Source organism: Aythya ferina (genome assembly GCF_964211825.1).
Source record: "Aythya ferina genome assembly, chromosome: 16".
NCBI lineage: Eukaryota > Metazoa > Chordata > Aves > Anseriformes > Anatidae > Aythya > Aythya ferina.
The window spans coordinates 777,976-801,759 of record NC_140315.1 but is presented as its reverse complement, the minus strand read 5'-3'; the positions used below and the strand labels follow the sequence as shown (position 1 = coordinate 801,759).

At 61.5% G+C, this 23,784-nt stretch overlaps 1 protein-coding gene across 1 annotated transcript; it reads left to right on the top strand.

Annotated features, from left to right (window-relative positions):
• Nucleotides 1-632: 632 nt before the first annotated feature.
• DNMT3B (DNA methyltransferase 3 beta) lies at nt 633-23,463 on the top strand. The gene is made up of 23 exons (XM_084537941.1): nt 633-844; nt 1,361-1,437; nt 3,075-3,236; nt 4,582-4,708; nt 5,167-5,448; nt 9,933-10,071; nt 10,683-10,786; nt 11,975-12,127; nt 12,580-12,768; nt 13,855-14,013; nt 14,613-14,720; nt 15,605-15,746; nt 16,317-16,445; nt 16,842-16,886; nt 17,244-17,323; nt 17,601-17,713; nt 18,009-18,192; nt 18,322-18,406; nt 18,769-18,914; nt 19,001-19,091; nt 19,230-19,465; nt 19,630-19,715; nt 21,585-23,463. Exons 5-23 carry the CDS (start codon nt 5,344-5,346, stop codon nt 21,724-21,726), a joined length of 2,436 nt encoding a protein of 811 aa, XP_084394067.1. The 5' UTR covers nt 633-844; nt 1,361-1,437; nt 3,075-3,236; nt 4,582-4,708; nt 5,167-5,343; the 3' UTR covers nt 21,727-23,463.
• The last annotated feature ends 321 nt before the right edge of the window (nt 23,464-23,784 follow it).

Genomic DNA, 23,784 nt, shown 5'->3' with positions numbered 1-23,784 from the left:
GTGGAAGTTCTGTTCCTACAAAGGCTCACCCAAGTGACACCTTTGAGATCAGGATTTCATTTTCTCCTGCATTTCAGTGCCTCTCCTCCTCTCCTGTCACACTCTGTACTCCCAGCGAAGTCTTGCCACAGTTGCCACAGGAGTAAATTATTGCAAAATGCAGGGGTTGGGGCTGGAAGCACCACTTCTGGGCCCTGCCATGTGCTTGCCGGGTGGACGGGTGAAATATTTCCTCCACCGGGCTGCCCAGGAGCAGGGGGGGAGCCCAGCCTGCCAGGGGCTCTGGTGGTGGCACCCTGCCTGCCGCCACCCTGCTGCTCACAGACCTGCGAGCGGGCTGGGGGGCCTCGTCTGCAGGTTGGGCTGTAGCAGACGCATCCTGTTTTCTAGGAAAAAGAGGATTTTGTGGCCGGCTTTGTTACGGAGGCATTGAAGACTTCTCTTTGTGTGCTTTCTCATTTGAAGTTTACACGCTGGTTGCCGCAATCTTTCTAGATGTTCTGGTTACACAGATGATAATTGTTTTTAACCTTATTTTTATTAGAGAGTTGTATCATGTGGTCCTGGCCAGCCCACAGGAAGGGCTAGAAACTCCATGTAGGCGGGATAACACTTCCTATCTCCGTGTAAACACCAATTCCCCACAGATGTGAGAAGGCAGCCCCGCTACACGGGAGGCTGGAGGCTCTGCTCCCACATGTGGCAGCGGGCTGAGGCTTTCCGACAGCTGGGACAGACCTCGCTTTCAGTAGCCTGAGCTCTGCCACGGCGCTGCTCTGTAGCGTGGCTCCCCGCCGTGCTCAGGAGCAAATCTGGAGGCACAGGAGCTTTTCCAGGGAGCGTGGTGAGGAGCAGCCGGGCCCTGCAGAGCATGAGGGAGTTGGTGGAGCTGGTGGGGAAGCTGGGGCCAGCACGGGGCTGGGGCAAGGTCTCGGGCACGGAGCATGGAGCCAGCTCACAGAGCACGGGAGATGTGCTCGGATGGGGTTTTGCACTGAAGAGTAACAGGCAATGAAAGTGGTGTCAGCTGCGGTCTGAGGAAGGACCCGCTGTGTTGTGTGGTGTCTGCACACCGACACAGAAACCCCCAAGCCTGAAGTCAGTGGGAGCATTGCTGCTGCTTTCAGTGAAAAGAAGAGTTCAGCCTGCTCCCTGCCTCGGGGCCACTAAAGAGCTTGCAGCAGTCTGAGGGGATTTCATGGCGCTGGGGCTTCTCTCTACTTGTCGGAGGACAAAGCAAACACTGAGCCTTTACTGGGGTCTGGGAGTCTGGGACCTACAGTCTCCAGAAATTACAAGGTTACACTGCTGAAGGCTGTAGGTAATAAAACATATTTGCTCAATTGCTTTATTTGTCTAGGATCTCCAGGCATGCTGCTTACGAAACACGGAGCAGTTTCCAACCCAAACACTTTGGTGCAGAGTGAGAGACAGCAGGTGAGCACTGGGGGGGAAGCAATGTCAGTTGGCCTGGCCAGGACAGCAAAGAGAACTTTAAGGAAGAGGACTGAAGGTAGAGAATAAGGCGGACAGAGAGGATCTGGGACTGGTGCCATAACATGGGGATACTGCAGAGAAGGCAGCAGCTGAGTAGCCTTTGGTGGGGAGGAGGATTCAGGGCCAGCAGTGCTGTTACGTGAGGAAGGGCTGGCATGGATGCTGGTAAGCATTCACGGTGGAAGGTGAGGATGAGGAGTGACTTCTGACGTGGATGGATGTTACCAGTCCTGTCTGACTCTGTCGTGATGGTGGCAGTCAGTGGCTTTCACCTTGTCTATCACGGGCTTCATCGCTTTGAAATGATGGTGGAGGAAGAGCAGCCAGGTGTGAGCGTGGCTCTGGCTGGGATGATTCCCTGCAGAAGCACCAGGCAGGTCCAGCTGTGTGGCTGGTGGGAGAGTAACTCCATCACAGGGCAGGGACGTATCCAGGACATGGTGTGCTGTGTCCTCCACCTGTCCCCAGCCCCAGCTCCTTGCTCCTGTAGCCAACACCTGGGCACATTTCACGTCTTCTCACAGATGCTCTGGTGACAGAGCAGAGGAGCTTTGTTCCCAGAGCCACATCTCCCCTCCTATCGATGCTGGAGAATCTCAGGCTGGTGGGAGAGGTGACGCAGTCGCTCTGGCACCGGTCTGGCACAGGCTGCAGGCTGCAAGCTCTTGTACAGCAGGGATGGCTGAGGGCCTGATGCAGGGCACCAGAAATGCCTGGAGGGAGCCTCAGTATGAAATCCCCTTTAGAGGAACTTTTTTTTTTTTTTTTTTTTTTTTTTTTTTTCTCCTGTGAAATGGCACACAAACTCTTGACAGTTAAGAAATAAACTTGCAGCATCTCTCTGTGGCTGTGTGTAGCAGAGAAAGAGGAAAGGGTCAGGGTTTAGCTCATAATCTGCTCAGAGCTGCTTTGTTTGGTACCATGCCTTTTCCAAACAGTATGCACAGAAGTGCACTCCTGAATTAAATGATAACCAAGGGGAAGAGAGAGAAAGAGGGCGTTTCCACTGGCTGGGAGATTGATGGCAGGTCAGTGGGGCCAACAGCAGCAGCAAGGTTTCCCTCGAAAGGGAGAGGAGCCTGTGGATCCCTAAAGCAAGGGCTAATTCTGCTCTTAACAGTGGCCTAGAAAGTTGCCTGAGTGCAACCCGCAGAAGCACTTTGCTTTTCCAGATTTGGAAAACCAAACAGGAGTAAAATCTATTTGCTTGGTTTTAGTCTAGACAACAGAGCTGCAAATTAGCTTTAGGTTTATTTGCCGTGTGTTTATTTGAGCTGTAATCTGCCGCGTTCCCAAAGTTTTATCCAGACCAGATTTCTCGGCTCCTTCTCTTTTCACTTGCAGGGCTTTTTTTTTTGCACATGCACCCCCATTTTCCATGCTCGTGCTTTGCACGGTTGGAGGGGTGCTGTGGGGAACCTGCTGCACAGGCCTGTGGGTTGGTCCAGGTCCAGGCCACAGGTTGCTGTCGCTTTGGCTCGCTCATTTTTCCTCCTGGCCTTGAAAGTTTATTTCTATCACAGCGGGATAATATTATTCCTGCTTCTTCCTGATATACACTTTTCTGCTGTACCTAGAAGCAATAACAAGCGAGCGGAGAAGATTATACCCCACGTGGACTCTGGATGCTTTGTCTCGGGCAGGGGACGTGCAGCCTGTTTTCCTCGGCCCCAGCACAGCCCTCGCAAGTGCTCGCCTCCGTCCGGGAAAGGAGAAGCACAAACAAACGAAAAACTATTGTAAAACTTGCGCCGCTTTGTCTGTCCTGCGCCGCGCTGCGCGGCCAGGGGCTGAGTGCTGATGGAAAGCCGCGGGCACGGGGCGGCTCGGCCGGGCTGGGGAGCTCTGCCAGCCCCGGGGGCTCCGTGCGGAGCGGCGTGGGGTGCTCGGAGCCTCGGGGGTGCGGAGCGGGGGAGCCCCCGGGGGGCGCGGGGCAGTGCTGGAATGCGGGGCCCCGCGGGGAAACGGAGGCGCGGCGGGGGTGCGGAGCCCCGGGGGTGCCTTGCTCCGGGGCACGGCGCGGCCCCGGGGGATGCGCGGCCCGGGGGCGGCGGCGGCGGGGGCCGGGGGGGTGCGGGCCCCGCGTCCCTCCCCTCCCCCGCCGGGCGGCGTGGGGCGGCGGCGGAGGAGGAGGAGGAGGGGCTGCCCAGCACGGGCAGGGTTAAAGCGCCATGTAACCGGAGCGCGGGGCTGTCGGGGGCCGGCCGGGGCGCGGGCGGCGGCGAGCGGCGGCGCGGCCCCGCTGGACGGCGCGTCCCGCAGCGGCGCAGGTGAGCCCGGGGCCGGGCACCGGGGCGGGGGGCGGCGGTGGTGGCGGCGGGGGAGAGGCCGAGGCCACCGGGGCTACCGGGGCCGGAGCCGCGGCGCATCCTCGTGGGCGGCTTTGTTGAGCTCGGCGGCGGCGGCGGGGGACAATGGGCCGGGCGGGGACGCGGCACCGGGTCCTGCGGGAGTGGCCCCGGCCGCCCGCCCCGCGCCCGGTTACCGGGGGTCGCGGCGCTGCCTCCCCGGCGGCGGGAGGGGGGCGGCGGGCGGCGGGAGGGGGCGGAGGGCACCGGGAGGGGGCAGCGGGCTCCGCCGCCACTTGTTGCCGGTGCTCGGCCCCCGGGGGCTCGGCGAGGGGCTCGCCCCGGTCCCGGTCGTTCCCTCCCCGCCCCGCCGGTGCCGCCCGGCCCTGCCGGCTCCTGCCGCAACTTCGGGAGTTCCCGGCGGAGCCCGGGCCCGTCCCGGGGCTGTCACGGAGGGGTCTCCTGCCGGGCTCTCCCCCGCAGCCCGGCGATGTCGGGACGACGGCGCCGGAGAGCCCCGGGCTGCGGCGGGAGCGCGGCGAACCCGCGGGGCCCCAGGCCCCCGACGGCGGCACGGCACGGGCTGGCTCCGGGCCGGGGGTCTCGGGGAATGCCCGGCCCGGCTCTCGGCGGGGCCCCGTGGGGGCAGCGGCTCCCCGCGGACACGGGAGCAGCCGGGAGGGTTTCCGGGAGCCCGCGGTGCCACCGGCGTGCGGGGCAGAGGCACCTTTGTTTTGCTCTCCTCGGGCCAGCGATCTGTCAGGACATCAGCCCCTCTCCTTCTCTCTTTTCGCAGGAAGGCGGCTCCCGGCCGGCGCTGAGGCGTGAAGGCACCCCCGGGCTGGGCACCGAGGGCAGCGGGCGACCGGAGCCGGGGGGCGCTGGGCTGCCGGGCACCGGCGGCGAGCGGCGGGGGCGAGCGGGTGAGCCCGGGGCAGGGCTGCCGTCTCCTCCTCCTCCTCCTCATCTTCCTCCTCATCCTCCTCCCGCTGAGCCCGGAGCAGGTCCTCAGCAGGCAGCCAGGGGAGGGAGCACATCGGGGAAGCACAGGGGGGCGCGGGGTGGTCCCGGAGGGGGGCAGAAGCCCCCGGAGTGCTGGAGGGCAGCAGTGGGCACCCGGGGTGGGGGTCCAGGAGTTATCAGTGATGCTGTATCCAGAGGAATGGGCCAGGAGGAGGAACGAGGTGTCTGGTGTGGGGCAGCGCTTTCTGCCTTTATCCACCTAGGTTCCACCCAAGTGATGGGGTAGCGAGGCAGGGGTGCAGGGGTCCCGGCCCTGGGAGGGGCTGGAGCCTTGTGCCCTGCTGGAAGCAGCCGGGGTGGGGGGGAGAGATGGGGACAGCGAGGTGGCGTTGTCATCACTTTATTTCCTTTTGTGCAGGGGAACGATGATGCAGTAGGCGCTCCGGACGGAGGAACTCCGCTGCCCAGCGAGACCCGAGACCCACCTGCGCGACGGCGGAGCCCCTGCGGCCCCAGCCCTGCCCGCAGGCAGCACCGGCCCGGGCAGGGGGCTCGGCAGAGCCGGAGCGGCTCGGCCCGGCGGGACGAGAGCGAGATGAGCATGGTAAAGAGCCTAGAGCGGCTGGAGCAGCGGCTGGCTGTGATGGTGGCTGCCCAGGAGACTTCTCAGGCCTGGTCTTCACTGGGAGAGGAGGGGCCGGTTTGTTTTTTGTTTCTTTTCTTTCAACCCAGCTTCGCTGAATGCGCAGGGGCACCGTGCTGCTGGACCCCGGGGGTGGCCACAAAAGGGCTGCGGCGGGGAGCGCGGCGGGGCTGGGAGGGCAGCAAAGGAAACGGGGGGGAAAATGGAGGGAAGTGCCGCAGCCCGGGCGTGCGGAGGGAGAGCCTGAGCGGGGAGAGGGGCCAGGCACAGGAAACAGGGCAGGGGAGGGGAGAGGCTGGCCTTTTAATGAGCATATCTGCCAAAATGGGCTCCCTTTCTTACTCAACTGCCAACCCAGCGACTCTTTTCTTCGCAGGATTGGAGGGAAATGTTCGGTTTTGGGGACAGTTAAAGGCCATTTGTGTGCGTGATAGCCCAGAGCCCTCGTCAGGAGCCGGGGCTGGAAGGAGCTAGCCCCGGCCATTGGGGTCTTTTATTTCTTTTTGTTATTCAAACAGGGCTTGGGTGATGGCTGCCATCCCAGCCATCATGTAAAATGCTTTCCTCCAGCCTTTTGATATGCATGCCCCTGTCTGGAGGCAAAGTCCGCCTGTCTCCCCTGCAATCTCTCCACCTACTGGGGAAACGGACCTGATAAGGGCGATTCTGTTTTCTCAAGAAGGAAAACTGAAAGCTGCCCAGGCCGGGCTGGGGGAGCTGCCCTGGTCCCTGAGGCCAGCCGGGCTGGGAGGCTCAGCCTCGTCGGGATGCCTCGCAGGTGAGCGCAGAGGCTCCGTGCCTCCGGGCTGCGGCGAGCTTGGCCGGGCAGCGAGCGGGCATCCTGTGGCCAGCAGGCTCTCTAAGCAGTTAACGTTATGGCATGGTCTTTAACCAGTTTGGCAAACTTTAAAGAAACTGGTATTGCAAAACTAGGGCGGGAGCTGGAGTCAGCGGGTTCATTGTCTGCATGGGGTATCGCTGCAGGGAATGTCCTGGTCACCGAGGCAGTGTCATGGGCTGCAGCTAGCGCCAGCCTCTCGGGGAGCTTTAAACATCCGAGTTGGAATTCTGGATTATTTCATTCTTCATGGGTTCCTCCACGAGCTGTATCGCCGTCGCGTATGTCTGCGTGCTTGTAGTGCATTAAGCAATGCAAACACTGGTGCTGCTTTTCTCCTCCCCCCATGAGAGAGAAGCATGCGAGGGGAGTGCTCTGTTTCTTATTATTTTCGTAATGCCCTGCGTGCACATGTTGGTGTGTGTCTGTGAGGGGAGGCAAGGACAAAGAGCTGAGCCTTGCTCTGGAGCAGGAGCTGGTGAGGCTCGCCACGGCTGCGACTGCTGCAGGAGCTGCCCGCTGGGCTGCCCTCACCAGCAGGCTGGGCAGTCTCGGGTGCACAGCTTCGTGTCTCGGTGCAGAAGCCAGCAGTAAGAGGAGAAGGGATGGGTATTTGCTGCCTAGGGGAAGATTTTTCGGAAATGAAGCGTTAACTAGCTTTGCAGTTTGGGTTGTGGTATAATGTTCCCTCTCCTGCTTGCGTATCAGAGGACGGTGATGGGATGTCCTTGAGCGATCCCAGACTGTGCAGCTGGAGAAGTGCACGGAGCAAGCAACGCATTCACTGCAGGCCCTGCCCGTACCTGGTGAGCTGAGATGTCTGCGCTTGTGCCTGCATCTGCAGCCAGGCCCGTGGGCTGGCAGAGCCCTCCAGCTTGCGCCCAGTCAATGTAACAACTCTTTTTCCACTTCATAACTGGGCAAAAGAAAAAGTTGGAGCTCCCTGCGCAGGCAGCAGAACTGAGCCAGGCACATGGGAAGCGCTTGGAGTCCCGGCTGCATGTCCCATGGCACAGCCGCATGAGTTGGCCTTTCCCGTGGGGTGGGATGAGAGGTGGCCGCTGTGTCGCCCTCCCCGTGGCTGTGCTGGCCCCACGCAGCGATGTGGTGGCCCCGCTGCCATGGGCTCACGTGGTGGCTGTGGCCAACACAGGGCTGGCAGGGGCAGCACGCTGCCTGTGGACCTGCAGTGCTTGGCCCTGCGCAGCCCCAGGAGAAAGGCAAAGCCATTTTGGGCTGCAAGTTGCAAACTCCTGTGCTTGGACTCTCTCCCAAATGGGCTCCTGAGGGAGGGCTGAAGGCGAGGTTCCCATCAAGGTCCTGGTGTGGTTCTGTGGATGTTTAGTGGGGCAGGGAGGGGGCCATGCCTGCTGTGTTCCTCCCTGGACCTTAGCAGCCACACTAGCCTAGTGCTATTCCCATCCCTTCCCTGTTCTCCCACGCTGAGAGGAGAGCAGCGTGTCCTGTCCCACCTCGCTGGATGGACTCCTGAGTGGGATGGGCTGGGTTTTGTGAGATGCACTGGGTTTTGTGGCAGCGTCGCTGCTGCCCGTGGTCGCTGCCCCTGCTCTCTGCAGGCTTGGGGCAGGGAGCAGCCCCTCCAGCAGCCGGCCTGGTGCCGTGGTGCCTTGCTGCATCCAGGGGCATCTGGGGCTGGGGAGCACGGGGCCGGGGCCGGGAGCCTGGTCTGGGGCAGCCAGGGGCAGCTCAGCGAGTCTGGGCAGCTCCCAGGAATTGTTCGCTGGGTCTGGGAGCAGATGTGCTGCAGCAGCGGGATTTCTGCACACAGCTGTAGGGGCTTACTCAGCTTTAGGCTTCTGCCGGTGCCATTTTCCCCCTTCCCGTCCCTTTGTTAAGGAGCTGTGTGTCTCGGGCAGGCGGGGGGGACGCGCAGCCAGGGTCTTGGTGTGCAGAGGTGGGTGCTGGGCGGCCACCTGCCCTCCCTCAACTTTTGGATTTTACCAGGGTTTTCACGCAGCCCGCTGCATCTGAAACATCAAACCCCGACTGGTCTTTGTTTGCCAGAGGTGCTGACAGATGATCTCAAAGCAGAAATCTCAATTGTTAGCGAAGCAGTTGGAGCCGATGCCGAGAGCGGGAGCGCTGGGAAGGGGCGGTGGGGCCGGGGCCTGGGGTCCGTGTGGGGCTTGGGGGGGGGGGCTGCCTGCCCTTCCTCAAAGGGCCTTGGAGAGGGGTAACGCCGACCGCTCCGCAGCTCGTCGGGCTGCGTTACGTGCTCCTGAAATGACTGTGCCGGCGAAGGGGCAAGTCGCAGCACAGATCCATAGCCCAGCAATGAGGCAGCTTCGTTAGCGCAGCCCTGGGTGCCTCTGGGAGAGTCTGGGAGCTCCTGCTTCCGAAAACAGGATCCAGGAAGGGCACCCGAGGGAAGGCAGAGGCGGCGGGGTGCAGGCGAGGCGGCCCCACCTCTGCCGGGGGAGCGCCTGGGCAGCCTTTATCTGCGCCGGGGCGTTGGGGCTGGGCCGGGCGGCCCCAGGGCAGGCGGCCGGGGGGCTCGGGGAGCAGGCAGTGCTGCCCTTGGCTGTAGGGGGTGTGTGTGTGTGTGCCTGGGGAGGGGACGTGCCCGAGCTGTGTTTGGTGGCGGCGGACGGGAACCCTTCTCTTCACAGCGCTATGCGCGGCCTGCGGGGCTGCGGCAGCGAAATGGCTGCTCCGCCGGGGCAGAGGGTGCCGGGCAGCACGGGGAGGGGGGAGAGGTTTGGAAACGCCCGCCTTGGGCTGCTTTCTGCTCTGCTCCTTTGGGGTCAGACTGCGCATAAAGGCCTAGAAGTGCCCAGCGGGTTTGGCTTTGCGGGCTTGAAAACATCGTTACCGCAGCCACAGGGAGGTTATCGACTGGCCGCACTGCGCAGAGCTGCCTGTCCCCGTGCGAAGAGCAGTGCCAACAAAAGTGCAAATGCCTGTAAATGCAGACGTTTGCATCAGCTGGCGTGCCCACGGCCAGCTCGGCTCTGGGAGCTGCTGGGGCTCCAGCCTGGTCTAAGCGGTGTGGAGGCGAGCGCCGGGGCCGTGATGGGGACAGGAGGCACCGTCCCTGCGTGGGTGCTGCCTGCACGCCCACTGCCCTCCCCACCACGCGCCCTGCATGCGTGTAAGTGGCTTTTGCTGCTTTTTCAGTGTCAGGAGAGCCCATCTCCTGAGGCGGGTTCTGTGTCTCCTGCCCGGAGCCTGCTGCAGCCGGGCCCCTTTGGCCTTCAGGGCAGTTGAACGCGCGGCAGGCGCCAGGACTTTGCTCCCCCGTGTCCTGCTCTTTGCTGTACCTGCTTCTGTAACCGCTCGCCCCGCTGCTGGGTTTGCCAGGTTTGTGGGGTGGTGAGAGCACAGTGAGGCTGGGGGCAGGAAAATCCCAGAGCTGGGGAGCTCTGACTGGCCACAGTGGGCCAGCCCTGGGGAAAAGTCCCAGTGCTTCCCCAGGGATGTGAGCGGGCTGTGTCTGGGGCCTCCGATCGTCGAAGCTGGTGGATCTTCAGGGCTGTGTTGGGGAGATTTTGTCCAGGTGCTCATCAGCACCCGGCACTTCCAGATGCATCTCCAAGCAGAGCCTTCTGCCTGCCCGCCGGGTGCTTTAGGGGAGCTGCAAAGGGAATAAGCTGTGGCTGGCTTGGATGGCGCACGCTGTCTGCTCTGCCTTTCTGGGGGCTTTCTGGGTGGCTGATTTTTCTCTCCACTGATGCTTCCACAGGCAACCATGAAAAAGGAGAACCTCAGCCGGGATGAGGCAGACTGCAGGGCAGGGCTGATCCTCCTCAACGGGGACTGCACTGATCCTGCTAAAGACACACCGGCCCTTCTGGAGGCTAACGGGACGCCCAGTGCTCCGGGTGAGTCCCGCTGTGCCGTGCCGTGAGCGGGGCTGGGGGTGTCCCAGCTGCCTGCTGCCACGGAGGGGCTGTGTCCTGGGTTTGGGATGCTCTGGGCATGGTCCCAGATCCTGGCTCTCAGGCTCACGAGGCCAGGGGAAGATTTCTGCTTTCGAAGGGAGTGGAAACCAAGCTTGGTGGGGCCATGCCTGGAGGATGCTTTGGCCCTTGGCCCTAGGGAAGCCCAGGCAGCACCAGTGAAGCCGCTTGCCCTTCGCCAAGCTCTGCCCTGCTGGAGGGAGTGGCAGAAGCTGCCTCTTCCAGAAAGTGCTTTAAATGAATGGGTGAAGCCCTGAATAGTGGGTGCACAGTTTCATTATTCCTCTGAGCTTCAGAAACACAAGGATCTGTGAGATCCCCGTTCAAGTCTCTGGCAGATTTTAGAGCAGGTCTGGGGCTTGGGACTGCTGTGGTGGCAGCACCGCCATGGCACCTTCGAGGACACCACTTGTCTTCTGCTCTCGGCCATGGTTCTGCAAGATTTCAGTCTCTTCAGGTCACGACTGGCTGCCCTCACGGGCAGAGGCACAGGACGGCTCATGGAGCTGAGCCTGCTCTGGCTTCTTGTGCAGACGCTGGGAGCCTGGGACTGCCGACCCTGAAGAACAAGCGGGTGAGCAAGGAACTCTCCAAGGAGGACCTGTCCTGGCCACTCGCGCTCTCGGAGGCACAGGAGGTGAGTGTGGAGGTGTGCAATGAGGCTGCTTTGGGGTCTCGCTGCCCGCAGGCAGCCACACACTGGGGGCAGCTGGTGCCAGCCTCACGGCCAGGGCCCTCGCCCTCCTGTCTTAACTGGGAACGTGGCCCTGCTGCTGTGGCTGTTGCGTGCAGTGCCAGGGAATGGTCCGATAGCAGATGCATTTTTCATTTACGAGCATAATGTTTGTTTTCATATTGAAATTCTGTGATTTACATTATGCCGGCAGCAGCAGGAGGGTGTGGTATGTAACGTAGTGATGCCTGCTCTTGTGTTGCAGCAGTCTAAGCTCTTACTGTGTGAATATTTTCCTTAAAAAGTCTCTGCTGTGTTGGTGGACAGAAACATCTCGTGTCTCCCACTCTCAGGGTGGCCTGGTTTGAGCAGCTGGGGGGCTGGATCCCAGTTTTGCTCCCCCTCCCTTTTGTTTACTAGGTTGACAAACCTCTAGGGTCTGGAAGCATTTTTGCCTTCTGGCTTTATTGTCTTGACTTTGAAATAAAACCCCAAGGTTGGAGATCTGCCTGTGACTATGCGGCTTCCAAAAGAGAGAGCCATAAATTCAGCTGGGTGAAAATTCTGCTTTCCCACTACGTTGGGCTCAGGGGCTGCTTGTGAGCGAAGCCCACTGCAGAAATCTCATTTCATTTTGAAACTGTTAGGCCGGATGCCGGAAGCATGCCTGGGTTAGGCTGTTTTGTAAACTGCGGCTGCTGCAAACCACAGAGGAAAAGCTGCCCTTGGAGCCTCCGCAGGGCTGGGCTGCGGGACCGAGCACACCCCCGTGTGAGCAGGGTGCTGTGCGAGCTCCGCTGGGCACTGCCTCCCGCTGCTTTCTGTCGTGGTGCTGTGGGTGTAGGGGAGAGGAGGGAGAATACAGCTGAGGATGCACACGGTGCCTGGAAACACGAATTGATTTAAGTGGCCTCTGGTGCTGCAACCCACATGGAGGGTGCTGGGGATTGCCACGAGGTGCAGGGCTGGCGCAGGGGGGCTGCTGCAGAGTGCAGGGTGAAGGGCAGCGTCTTGCACCCTGGGGGTCTCCCACAGCCGACTGCACTCCTCTTGCCTTCCCTGGGCCCTTGTCCCTGATGCTGTGCCTGTCCCCACGTGCCACTCACACCCTGCAGGCGGCCGTGCCACACACCTCTTTGTTTCTGCTTGCAGACACGACCACGGGGCAGCGCTGGCTGGGAGAGCAGCCTCAGGCAGAAGCCTCCTGTCCGCCTCATCTTCCAGGCAGGGCAGACCCGGCACGAGATGAAAATCAAGGAAGCGAACAGCGAGGAGAATCTCAGGGACCTGCCAACGCCGCTGCGGGTGAGGGCCCTGCAGGGCAGGGGCTTCCCGGGGCTCTGGTGATGTGTGCTCCTGCTGCGCGTGGCTGGGAGGCTGACTGGGCACATTGCAGCTGCCCCATGCCTCAGTTTCCCTCCGAGGCAGTGTGTGTGTGTGCTACTGCTTGCCTCTGCGTTGTGCTGAGTGCTTTGACTGCTTGGGATGACCTGGGGAGAGAAGGGAAGAGAGCAAGAGTGGCCCTGTTGTCTGTGTGTCCTACAAACGAAAGCAGCACTCCCATAGATGTGCCCGGTCCTGGGCCCTCTTCTCGCACCCGTGCCCAGCTGCAGCAGTGCCCCTGCTCCTTGCTCTCCATTCCCTGGCTGCAGGGATTAGGGGGATGTGCTGTTTGCAGGGGCAGGCGAGGGACCTGCTCCCTCCTGCTCCTCCCTCCCCGTTCCCCGCGGGTGCTCACACCTCACTCTCCCGCGCAGAGCTCCAGGAGGCGATCGGCCATGCCCGTCCTCACCACCATCGACCTGACGGAGGACGACTCCCGGGACTCGTCGCAGAGCAGCAGCACACTCTCGGGGAGCAGCTCCCAGGAGGGCCAGAACGGCTCTGCCGAGCTGGCGGCTGAGGAACCGGAGAGCCGAGAGGCGGGGATAGCGCTGGAGTACCAGGTACGGGGGGCTCCGTGCTCGGCAGCCTCGCCTCTGTGTGCCTCCCCTTCCCCGTGTGCTGGGCAGTGGGAGGGCAGTGGGTCCCTGTCCCCTGTGTCAGGATGGGTCCTGCTGCAGCACCGAGCTGTCTGTGCCGTGCACGGGGCTGCAACGCTGCCAACAGCCCCCGAGCACGGCATGCGCCAGGCTGGGAGCCATGCCCCGTGGAGACGGGCAGAAAGAGTTTCTGTCCGGAGATGCTGAAGGGGAGCAAAGTTGCTGGAGCTGCAGAATGATTTAGTGCCTGCGGGCATCAGGGCAGGGCCTGAGACTTGCAGGAATTGGGCAATTGCGTTTTGCTGCATAATTAGGTGCCTAATTGCAGAACAAAGCTCCAAGGAGCGCTCAGCTCCTGTGCAGGACTCCCAGCCCCAGCACTGTCGGTGTGTTCCCTGCTGGGCTGCAGCTCGGGGGCCCTTGGCATGGTCTCACCAACTTCCCCAGCACTTCTTTTGGTTTTAGCTCTGCCTTGTTTTCTGTTCTGCCCTGGGGGAAGCAGAGGAGGGGGGCTGCCCTCTCCTTGGGGTTGCTTTGTGGCCCCATCGAGAGGGGCTCTGCTGAGCCAAGGAGCCCTTGGCTGCTCAGGAGCCCAGAGAACACCAAGCCCCTGCAGCCAGGCGGGACCTGCACCATCTCATGATATGGACCATGCACTGCAGCTCAGGAGCTGAGTTTGTCTGGACAAACATGACTGTGATGGGCGAGGGGCTTGGGAGAGTGCTTGGGAGCTGCTGCCCCCTTGCTTTGCCCGTTCCCCTTGCTGGGACTGTGCAAGCCCTTTGTGGCACAGCTGGAGTTTTTCCTTGCTCCTGGCTTGTGTGAGCGCAGGAATGGGCTCTGCAGGAATGGGCTCTGTGCTGCCTGCAGAGACCCCGCGAGGGCAGGCAGGAGTGGGCACGCATGGCTGCGGGTGCCAGGCCGCCGTGCAGGACGGAGCAGGCAGCGTGCGTCAGCGTGCCAGGCTCGGCACAGGGCTGGCGGCGTGCGGGGATAAGGCATGGGTGGGTGCTTGCTCTTTTGCTTATCTGTTCTATCTTCTGCTTTCAGGATGGGAAGGAATTTGGAATTGGGGAACTCGTCTGGGGAAAGATCAAAGGTTTCTCCTGGTGGCCGGCGATTGTCGTCTCCTACAGAGCCACGTCCAAGCGCCAGGCGGTCTCGGGCATGCGATGGGTGCAGTGGTTTGGAGATGGGAAGTTCTCCGAGGTAAGCCTGCTGCTTCTCCTGGCTGGGGATGGGCTGAGGTCTCCTCCTCGTGCAGTCTGTGCCCCTTTCTGGGGCTGCTTCTGTGCCCAGTGGGGTGCGTGTGTCTACCTGCTGCCTCCTCGGGGCAGGGATCCAGCGCGTTTTGCCTGGAGCTCAGGCTCTGGGGTGCTCTCGTGGCTCTGGTGCCGGTAACCAGTGCCTGACCACCACCCTTGGGCTGGCAGCGGGATCCAGCAGCTGGGCAGGGTGACATCCCATCCCCTTCCTGACCCCCACCTGGCTCTGTCCTGGCTTGTCCCAGGCATCCCCGGTCGCTCCCTGCCCTGGTGTGCGATGCCCTCCAGCATCCCTCCTTGCCATGGCACTCGGCTGCGCTGCCAGAGGTGCGGTGCCAGCAGAGGGTGCAAACAGCCTGTCCTAGCTGCATGTGCGACGCCTCTGCCCCCTCCCCTCTGCAGCTTGGCTTGCTCTCAGTGCAAAGCCGGCGCTGGCTTCCCCGCGAGAGCGGTGCTCGCTGCAGGGCGCGAGGGCACCGTGCTACGGGGGCAGGAACAAGCCGTGTCCGTGCCCAACGCTGAGCTTTTGTCGCTCTGTCCTAGGTTTCTGCAGACAAGCTGGTGGGGCTGATGGCCTTTAGGCAGCATTTCAATTCTGCCACGTTTAATAAGCTGGTTTCCTATCGCCGAGCCATATTCCATGCCCTGGAGGTAACCGCGGAGCAGAGCTGGGTCTGCGGCTGGGGAGGGCACAAAGCAAAGCGCTGGGCTCTGCGGGGAGCGCGGGGGCTGGGGGAGCAGCGAGCTGGGCTCGGCGAGGGCTGGGGCTTGGGGTGGCTGCCTCGGGGGCTCGGTGCTGAGGAAACGACTGAAATGCTGGCTGAGGGCAGGAAGAGGAGCCTCTGCCGGAAAGCTGGGCACTGGCTGCGAGCAGCGAGCCCCGGTGCGTGCAGGCGCTGTGGGAAGGGGGCTGGGGCTGGGGCTTCGCTGCTCTGCCATGGCACGTGGCTTGGCTTTGCCTTTGGGGTGGCTCTGGGTAATGCATGTGAGTCACCTTGAGAGCTCTCAACAAAAAGGAGCCCACGCCACGATCCACAATTAATCATTTCCCCCCCATCTGTGCTGGGGTTATGGGGACAGAAGCGTGCAGGAAAGCCTCTGCCTCTTTCTGCTGGGACGTTTCCAGACATGGGGGACGAAATCTGCCCTGGCTTCCCCGGGGAATTGGGAACAATTGCCAGGCAGTGTCACGCCGGTCACGCTGGTCCTGGGCTGATGACTGGGATGTGCCTGGCACTTTGGGATCCTTCCCTGCACTCCTGGGACGGGCTGGCACGGAGAGCCCCGGGGGCCTGATCCCCATCCAGGGGATGAGCCATGCTCCTGGCTGCAGCTCCGCAAGCCTGCGGGCACTTCTTGTGCCTTTTCTTTGCTTAATTTTGCTGGGGGCCAGCATGGCCACGGCACACCCAGAGCAGGAATCTGGCAGCTGCTGCCCTGCCGGGGCCAGCCCAGCCCCATGCACAGGGAGCGGAGGGGACCGGTCACCTCGGCACTCAGTCACTGTGTCCCCCTCACCCCTCCTGTCTCGGCAGGTTGCCCGGAGCCGGTCGGGGAAGACATTTGCAGCCACCCCCGGGGAGTCCCTGGAGGAGCAGCTGAAGCCCATGATCGACTGGGCGCTCACTGGCTTCAAGCCCCTGGGCCTCAAGGGGCTGCGGCCGCCCAAAACCTCAGGTGTGCAGGGGCAGGAGCTGGGCTCAGTGTGAGGGCCTGGGGGGGCCGGCCTGGCTGGGGTGGCCTTGGGCAGCTTTGCCAGAAAACCCTGCAAAGAGCCCTCAGGAACCTTGCTGCTGGAGATCAGATGTGATCCGTGGCTCCCTGGGGACTGTGGGGTCTGGGGAGAGCAGTGGGAACCAGCCCTCCTATGGGGAGAGGAGGGGAGGAAGGTTGCCAGCTCCGAGGAAATACTGGGTAGGGTCCCACTTGGGTCTTCCCTCGGTTGTCTTCCCCCGCCTGAAGCCTTTTTGGCACAGGGCAGAAGGGCAGTCACTGCTGGGATGGGAAAGGGAAAGGAGCAGGGATGGGAATTCAGCACCCATCTTCTGCACCGTGATGGATGAGGATGCAGACGGGGCAGGGATGCCCTCCCCTAAAGTGCAGGGTGGTTCCATCCCCCCATGCACCCCCCCACGTACCCCCCGGGGGCCGAGCTGGGCCATGGGGCTCTGTGGGGTGGGACCTGGCTGTGGGGCTGGGCAGGAGGCGTCCCTGAGGTGTCCCCACCAGGCTGCCCATCCCTTGCAGAGAATGGGGCCCTGCGGAATGGCACGGAGGAGGTGCTGTGCCTCGAGCAGTGCCCCCCCACCAAGAGGCTGAAGGCCGCCCTCTGCAACAGCAACAAGGAGCAGCGAGTGGAGGAGGACCAGACCCGAGGTACCGGGGCACAGCGTGGGCTGGCAGGAGCATGGGTTGTGTGGGGTTCCCCAGGGGAAAGAAAAGGGAAAAGGAAAGCTCCCATGGTCTTGCTTTGCCTGCGTGCACCCTGCAGGGCACCAGCAGACCAAACGGTGAGCTGGGCTCCCTTAACTGCTCACCTTGGAGGCCAGCTCTGTTTTGTGGCATTGCAAACGGGTTGGTTTAGCAATCGGGACATTCCCCTCCATCTGCCTCTCGCAGGTGCACCCTGGGTACACCCCAAATTTCTAGCATGCCCATAGCCTGCCCTCTCTGTGCAGTCTTAATGCAATTAGTCAGTTCAAGTAGAGCACAGTTCCAGTTTGTTACGTTAAGGAATGCTAAATCTATTTTTGTGTATTTTATTTTATAAAGAGCAAATGGTTTCCGAAGTTACGAACAACAGCGGGAGCCTCGAAGGTAATCTCTTGCCTGTCCTGTCTTGGTAAAGGGCCTGGGGATGGTGTGGGTGCCTGAGGGCAGCACTAGACAAAACCCGTCAGTCCCTCCTGAAATGCACCGTACAGAAATGGGGGTGGTGCTGCAGATCCATGGGCCTCTGCTTGTTTTCATGGACAAGCTGCTCCGATCCTCCCTGGGGGAGCCACAGCTGGGCCAGGACCTGCCCGCAGCGGGGCAAAAAAGGCTGCGGGCGTTCCCAGCCCTGCTCCGGAGGCGCAGATCCTGCACTGGGTTGGGCGCTCCTGGTTGTGCCCTGGGCACCCGGTGGTGAGGAGCACCCCGAGCCCTGGCTGAGCAGAGCTCTCTGCCTCTCAGACAGCTGCCTGTCCTGCGGGAGGAGGAACCCGGCCACCTTCCACCCGCTGTTCGAGGGAGGCCTGTGCCAGACGTGCAGGGTAAGAGGCGCTGTGCTGGGGCTGAGTGCAAGACTGAGGGGGCGCAGGGCTCCAGCTGCACCGTCAGGATGGGACGGGGTGGGAAATCCGTTTTGGACCCCATATCCACCACGGGGTTGTGCCTCTGTATGCTCTCCTCTCTGCTTCCCATGTGCTTTGGGTGCTGCATGTGAAGCCCCGAGGGTGGGCATCTCCGAGCTCTCAGCATGTGCCAGTTCTGGCACTAAGCACGGATCCTGATCCTCACCCATCCCTCCTTCTGGTTCTGCTTTGCCAGGATAGATTCCTGGAGCTCTTCTACATGTACGATGAAGACGGCTACCAGTCCTACTGCACCGTCTGCTGCGAGGGCAAGGAGCTGCTGCTCTGCAGCAACGCCAGCTGCTGCAGGTGGGACCCTCGCTCGGTGCGGGGCTGTGCGTGGGTCGGTGCCACCAGCACCTCCTAGTGCTGCCTGCCCGTCCCTCAGGGCCAGGCTGCACCTGAATAGATCCCGGTGAGGATGGCAGGAGCTCTGCCCATGCCTGGCTCACCAGCTTTTGTCAGCAGCCCTAAATGCCAGGGTGCCATTGCAAAGAGCATCCCGCAACGTGGGCATAGGGCTGTGGTGCGTGGCAGGGGAGGCTGGGCTGACCCCACAGGGGTTTCTGGCAGTGACGGGCACGAGGTGGTGTGCTTTGGGCAGGTGCTTCTGCGTGGAGTGCCTGGAGGTCCTGGTGGGGCGAGGGACGTCGGCCAAGGCAAAGGAGCAGGAGCCCTGGAACTGCTACATGTGCCAGCCCCAGCGCAGCTACGGGGTGCTGCAGCGCCGGCAGGACTGGAACACCCGTCTGCAGGACTTCTTCACCAGCGACAAGGGCCAGGAATACGTAAGGGCTGAGGCAGCGAGCCTGGCACGCTGGGCTTGGGGGAAGAGGGCTGACGAGGGCGTGGGGACGGCTCAAAATCCCCCAGCCTCTGCCCTGGTCCCACTCATCCGTTGCTGTCTTCCATCACAGGACGCACCCAAAATCTACCCAGCCGTGCCCCCGGCCAAGAGGAAGCCCATCAGAGTGCTCTCCTTGTTTGATGGCATAGCAACAGGTGAGGCATGGGCAGAGCACTGTGCTGAGGGCTCGCAGCCCTGGGTGTTTTGGAGCCTCGAGGCTGTCCTGGAAAACTTGTTGGGGAGAAGGGGACGAGGGACAGGCAGGTCCCCATCAGAAGGGGTGAGAGCAGCAGCTCCCTTCCCGCTGGATGGGGCTGGAGGCAGGGAGGAGGGGAAGGAAGGGGTGGGAATTTTGAGCACGGCTGCTCTGCTTTCTGGGAGCAAACCTGCATGGCAGAACACAGCAAAAAAAGGGGGCTGCTCGCCCAGAAGTCATCTGGGCCAGCACCTGCCTGGGAGAGGCTGGGGGCTGACGAGAGTGGAGCTGCCTCAGAGCCCTTTGCGTGTCCTGGCGCAGGGTACCTGGTGCTGAAGGACCTGGGCATCCAGGTGGAGAAGTACATCGCCTCCGAAATCTGCGAGGACCCCATCGCGGTGGGCACCGTGCGGCACGAGGGCAACATCACCTACGTGCACGATGTCCGGAACATCACCAAGAGAAACGTGAGCGCTTGGGGGGCACGCTGGGAGGCCACACGAGGAGGGTCACCCGCCTGCTGCCCCCTAACCCAGTCTGTCCACCCCCTCAGATCGAGGAGTGGGGTCCCTTTGACCTGGTGATCGGCGGCAGCCCCTGTAACGACCTGTCCCTCGTCAGCCCGTCCAGGAAGGCGCTGTACGGTAAGGCTGCTCCTCCCTGAGGGCCGGGTACCCCCGGGATGCTCAGAAATGGGGCCACACGTCTCTGACAGGTCCTTGGTGGCCCCGCTCTGAGCCGCAGAGCACGGGGGCCACCTGCCAAACGCTGTCTCCACCCAGGCCCGCCGGCCCCCACGCCCCCGCCGCAGCCTCCCCTGCGGGGCCGCGGCCGGTCGCCACCCAGCACTCCCGCTTCCCCCCGTGCAGAAGGGACCGGGAGGCTCTTCTTCGAGTTCTACCACCTGCTCAACTACGCCCGGCCCAAGGCGGGCGAGGAGCGCCCCTTCTTCTGGATGTTTGAGAACGTGGTGGCCATGAGGGTCAACGACAAGAGGGACATCTCTCGGTTCCTGGAGGTAAGGGAGCACCGTGGCAGGACCCTGCATGCGGGGCAGGGCCGTGCTGCACCTTCACCCCACCACATCCCCGTGGCTCACCCGTGGCACCCGCACACACCCATGGGAGCAGAAGATGTGCACTGACCCCCCCGTAATTTGTTCTCCCTTCTCTCTGGCTGCAGTGTAACCCGGTTATGATCGACGCTATCAAGATCTCTGCTACCCACAGAGCTCGCTATTTCTGGGGCAACCTCCCGGGGATGAACAGGTAATTTTCTTGCCGTGGTTTGGTTTGGTTTTGTGGTGCTGCTTCCCTCATAGCCCTGCGCACGGGAGCACAGGCGGGGCGATTTCCCCACGGGGAGCAGCGGGTGGTGATGTGCTTGCTAACGAGTGATGATGAGAAGTGCAGCAACGTTCCTGTTCCCAGGGCTGCAGCCTCTGGAGGGAAGCTGAGTGTGGGTTTGCCCAGGCATGGGGGTGCTCCGCCAAGCCTGGCTGCACTGCTCCAGGCCCTGTGCACGCCTTGGTGCAGCCCCGAGCTCACCTCAAAACCCAGCAGAATGGCTGGGGGCAAACCGGTCGCTGGCAGCCCTGCGCCCCGCGCCTGCCTAGCAGCAAAAGGTGGGGTTTGGCACTCCGAGGCCTCAGCTGGTAAACACAGACTCATGCTAAGTATTTTTCCATGTTTATATTTAAATTGCCAATATCTGTTGGAATTAAAGCTAATGAAAGCTGAGCCAGAGGCATGCAGGGATTTGGAAGTTAAATAGCAGCTACCGGGCTGTTGTCACCTCGTGCTGCTGGAGGTGGCACCTGGGCTTGGTCTGATCACAGCAGGAGGAGGCATGGCCATGACCTCCCTGCCGTGGCCGTGGGCCGATGGGGCAGCCGGTGCTGGGTTAAACCTCCCTGAAGAGCCACAGCTGCTGCCCGTGCACTTGGAGAGCAGCAGGCGTGTGGGGTGAGGTGTGCACATGGCAGAAGCCGTGCTGGGGAGCAGTATTTGGATTATTGCCGTGCATACACATGTATGCAAAAACCTCCTGCGAGTTCAGCCACTTCCTTAGCAGCTGAGGAGGAGGCTGCAGGAGCCATCGCTGGCCTCTGCTGTGTGCATCACGGGGCAGACCCGTGCCGTGCCTCTGCTCCTGAACCCCAGCGTGATCTCCCTGTCCCAGTGGTGCTGCAGGAGATCATGCTCAGGATTCTCCAGGTTGCTGCAGTGGAGCAGGGGGAGGCTCACAGCTCCTAGCCCTGGGCAGGCTGCGGCCAGGCAGAGCTGTGTGTGCCTGCCTTGGGTCACCCGTGGGGAGCAGAGGGACCCACTGGCTCCTGAAATCCCCTTTGGATGGCCTGAGAGAGGTGATGCCCTGGGTAAAAGCTCCTGCTCTGTGCCTGGGAGGAGCCGCTCTGATCTGGCTGGAGCGGGTGGGCAGCAGCATGCGAGCTTTGGCAAGTGACCTCCAACAACTCGGCGCCACGCGGGGGTGATTTATTGGCCTTGGGCAAGGCTGAGGCTGCAGGAGGACCTGCCACAGAGCTGGGAGGGAGCAGGGACGGTCTATTGTCTTCAGCCCTTTGGTGTCTGTTTCTCACTGGCTGGTATTCAAGGCTAGTGCTGATTCTCGGCTGAGACGTTATTGGTGGCTCTTCAGTTTTGCTTTTCCTTTTATTTTTGTAACCCAGTGCTAAAATAGAGCCAGCATCCCAGGGTCTTAATCCCTGCCAGCATCTCCCTCTAACCGAGCAGCCTGAGCTCTGCTCTGGTGAGCTGAATTCCTTGCTGTGCTTTGGGAAAGCACGGGGTGCTTCTGTTCCATCTGACGGGCTGCGTGTCGAGGCTCTTGGGGGAAATGTCCCGAGAGGATGAGCTGTGACCGATGCTCAGGGATGGTCAGCGAGGCTCTCAGGCTCAGGAGGTGCAGGCTCTCTGCCCCTGCTGGCCCTGCCAGTGGCACCTCTGTGGGTGCTTTGGGGCTCCTCAGGAGCACGAAGTGTGGGGAACAGCTGCCCTGGGCAGGGGAAGGGAGGAGAGAGGGGAGGAGGCTGGTGGGGAGGCACAGGACAGAAGGGAGGCAAGAGGATGCTGGCGGGGACCAGCTGCTAAGCATCACCCCATGCCTCTGCTCTGCAGGATCTTCGGCTTCCCCCTCCACTACACCGACGTTTCCAACATCAGCCGCGGGGCTCGCCAGAAGCTGCTCGGGAGGTCCTGGAGCATCCCCGTCATCCAGCACCTCTTCACCCCGCTCAAGGATTACTTTGCCTGTGAATAGCAAGCGGAGCGTCCCTCGGCTCTCGGGTAACGACGCAGCTCAGCTGCCTGGGGGGAGAGGGCAGGATGCGACCGCCAGTCTCTCCCGTGGGCCCTGCAGCTTCCCCGTCCCCGTCCCTGTGCTGCGGGAAGGACGCACGGCCCCGCAGCAGGGCTGGGGGAACTTCAACCAAAGAACCTGGCAGGGTAACCCTTCCTTAAGGGACCGATGACAGCGACATGTATGGACAAAAGAGCTTTAATTACCCAGCCCAGGAAGCTGCGCGCATCACTGACGAGGCGAGAAGTCTCCTCCAGAGCATTAAATATCCCAATTTTACCCCAGAGCTGAAGAGGAGAAAGTGGTGGAGGCAGCTGCTGGCGTGCTGCGGACAAACGCGGACTGTAGAGGCTGATTGCTTTTCCTAAACAAACAAAACCTCTTGAAATGACTGCCAAAAAAAACCCCAAACTGCAGCAGCAGGTGTAAGGGACCCTGGTCAGGTTACGTACACTGAACATGCAGGACACACAAACCAAATCTTTTTTTTTTTAAAGACTTTTTTTTTTTTATAAACTTTAATTTTGTTTAACGTCTGTTGCTGCTTTAAGGCATTACATAAGAATGTGGAGACTCCTAGACCTGAATGTAGCTGAAACTGAACTGTGAGCTGATAGATTTACTTTTCTAGTTAGAAAATATTTCTACAGGGAGATACTGTTTTCTATGTTTGGCTGTAGTTTACAAATATTCACTACGTCCTTCTCAAAGCATTTCCATTTTTTTCCCTCGCATTTCAAACTCCTGCTGAGTGGATTGAAAGGTTAAAGAGGAAGCAGAGCAGGGAGGATCTGGGCTCCAGCATCCACAAAGGAAAATGTTCTCTGAGCATTTGTTTCCCAAATGAACAGTCAAGGCAGGCAGCAGCCGGTGCCGCACGCACGTGGGGTCTGTGGCACCCGTGGGACCAAGGGCTCCCCCCTCTCCTTCTACCTCTCTGGCCAGTGGTTTGCGGGTGTCCCCCCCCCCCCGTGCCTGGGCTGTGCCGTGGCTGCTGCCTGCTCCTGTCCCCTGCTGAGGCTGCCTGCGGGGCTGTGCAGCAGGGGAAGCCCAGCTGAAAACCCCGCTGAAGGCCGAGGCGTTTTTCTTGATGCTGCCTGGGGGTTGCTCCCGAGTTCCCCCCCCCCGTGGTGCTCCCCAGTGACTGCGCTGCAGCAGCACCCCCCAGCCTCCCGTGTGCACATCCCGCAGGGACGAGGCCCCCCAGCACCTCCCGGCACCCGTCCCACATCGGGGGGGCTCTGCTGGTGCCGGGGGGGTTTGGGCAGCCCCCCTGCTACCCCGCTGCTCTTCAGGCCTGGGAGCTTTATTTTCCAAAGCAGGTGAACGTCTGACCTCCACTCAGCCACATCTCCTGTGCCACATCTCGCATCCCTTCCTGTCTGATCGAAAGAAAAATAAGAGAAAAAAAATCCAAAAGGACTTGGGGAAAGCAAACCAAGACCACGGGAGTGAGCGGGCCCAGCGTGAGGCTGCCCGGGAGCTGCAGCTGCCAGGTCCCGGTGCCGGAGCCTCCTGCGTGTGTGTAAAGATGTCGTACGGAGAGGTGGATCCCCGAAAAGCCTTCTGAACACACGGTGAAGGCCTCTCACTCTCCCCGGTGCTATTTTTCTAGAGTAAGGATTTTTGATGTCAAAAGTGTTGCGGGTTTTTTATACGAGCTTTGAAAATAAGAGAAAAAAAAAGTGTTTTGTTCAACGCCTTTTGTGTGGTTTTTTAATGTTCTGGGGACTAACGGAATGGGCCCTGCCCGAGCACTTTCCTGGCCCGGGGGGGGCTCCGGGGCTCCGGGCTCCGTCGCCCCCCCCTCCCAGCTCCGCCACCGCTCTCCCCGCGCTGCGCCGGGCTCCGTACGGCGGGGGGCGGGGCTTGAGGCTGTGGGCGGGGCTTCCCAGCCGGCACGCGCCGCGCGGCCAGAGTTAATGAATGGAGCCGCGGTGAGGGGCGGGACCTGAGGGTTCTTCCAATCAGACGCGAGCCCTCGCGCGGGGTGGGCGGGGCCGCGCGGTAGCGGCTCGG